Source organism: Rhagoletis zephyria, unplaced genomic scaffold, assembly GCF_001687245.7.
Source record: "Rhagoletis zephyria isolate East Lansing unplaced genomic scaffold, Rhagoletis_zephyria_1.1 Rzeph_scaffold_42853, whole genome shotgun sequence".
In the NCBI taxonomy this organism is placed as follows: domain Eukaryota; kingdom Metazoa; phylum Arthropoda; class Insecta; order Diptera; family Tephritidae; genus Rhagoletis; species Rhagoletis zephyria.
Window position 1 is genome coordinate 1,032 of NW_016199908.1, and position 1,554 is coordinate 2,585.

Below are 1,554 nucleotides of genomic sequence, written 5' to 3' on the forward strand. Positions count from 1 at the left end.
AATTATTTGCTAGAAAAGAAAAGAAACAAAGCCAATATTTCTGTTAATTTTGCTCCGCTCTGCGCTCACGATCCTAAATAGTGGTGGACTTCTGGAACAATTTCTATTAAAAACTAAAAGCGGTGAACTTTCAACCAATTTCTACTCTAGGTGCGTTCGTTTAAAATCTCCAGCAGAAACCAACCAACTGCCAAATTCCGGCGAAATGTCATCTGTTCGCTCACAAGAGAGAAATATCCAAAATAGTACGCGAACAGAAAATTTGCAGAAACTTGCAAGTTAGACGAACAGCTGATATAATTTTTGTTTACATACAAAAGTGTAAAATTTAAAACGTACGAAAAGTCATCGCAAAGTGTTATACTGACACAGTTTATTGATTAAACAAATAACTACTTATTTCTTACAAGTTTAATTNCAGTGCAGCGTAAATCGACACAAATGGATGCAATCGATTGCTTAACAAACGAATTGGTAAGCCGCAACTCAAAAAAATGGGATGAGCTGAGAGATTCGTTTACTATGAAGAGTAATACACCGGATCTTAATGCAAGCAGTTATAGCGAAAATAATGAATTAGAGTCAATCAGTTTCGGTCAGAATGTGAATATTTTGTCCAAAGGTGTTGTAACTGATTTGCAGGCTATTCGTTCGCCACAATTGGGACTAGATATACGATCGTTGTCTCAAGCACAATTAGACAATTTGTTGCTATCTACTGTAGAAATAAAAAATAAACCCGATTTTCTGTACCTAATCAGGCAGTGCGTTCGTCATCAGCAGTTGCCATCCAATGAAGTGCTGGTGTCTTGCCTTAAATACCTCATGCAATTATGTCGCTTGCAACAGATAGAGTCATTGGCAGATCTGTGTAAATTACGTGCTCATCCACTTATAAAAGTATATGCCAATTTTGCGCCTTTCAAAGCCATGGCGCTCTGGCGCAGTGGCAGTGCGGATGTAGCTTTGATGACTTTGCACCGTGGCTATAGTGATTGTATTGAAACGGATGAGGGCCGAAGAATGGCGCGGAATGTGTTTCGAACCATCGTCGAGGAAACTTTGGCACAGAAAAGCGAGGCTGTTTTGGTTTCGCTAATGCAAGTGGCACGCTCAATTTACATTGAGCAGAAGGATATTTTCGTTATAGCCTGCGTGTGGAAGCAATGCTTTGCAAGTGAATGGTTTTGTGATCAAAAATCGGCTACCGACCTCTATGAACATTACACAGAGTTGCAACAGCTTGTGGCAAAGAGGTAGGCATATTTATGTATGAGATTTATGCGATTTACTTTAACATTTCCTTATTTCTAAGATCAAGTTCCCTTTCCTCATCATTTATACGAGCGAATAATATAGATGCCGTTCATCGGCTTATTGAAGCTTTTTTGCAAAAAGATCAACGCGATGCTTGTGCTAACTGCCTTAGCATATTGTTTAATCACCAATGTAAGTAATCTTATAAATTTAGTTTTTGATAAATAAAACTATAATTGAATGCTTCTTCTCATATTTCAGATCTACGGGGTGACTTGAGAGCGTGTGCTGAGATCA

The 1,554-nt window shown here is 38.3% G+C and overlaps 1 protein-coding gene across 1 annotated transcript; it reads left to right on the forward strand.

Moving 5' to 3' along the window:
- Positions 1 to 421: 421 nt before the first annotated feature.
- LOC108355158 (uncharacterized) lies at positions 422 to 1,550 on the forward strand (the record flags this gene model as incomplete). Its single annotated transcript, XM_017606333.1, has 3 exons — positions 422 to 1,256; positions 1,316 to 1,449; positions 1,519 to 1,550. Coding segments are annotated over 3 exons (1,001 nt in total), but the record flags the coding sequence as incomplete, so codon positions are not given.
- Between the last annotated feature and the right edge of the window lie 4 nt (positions 1,551 to 1,554).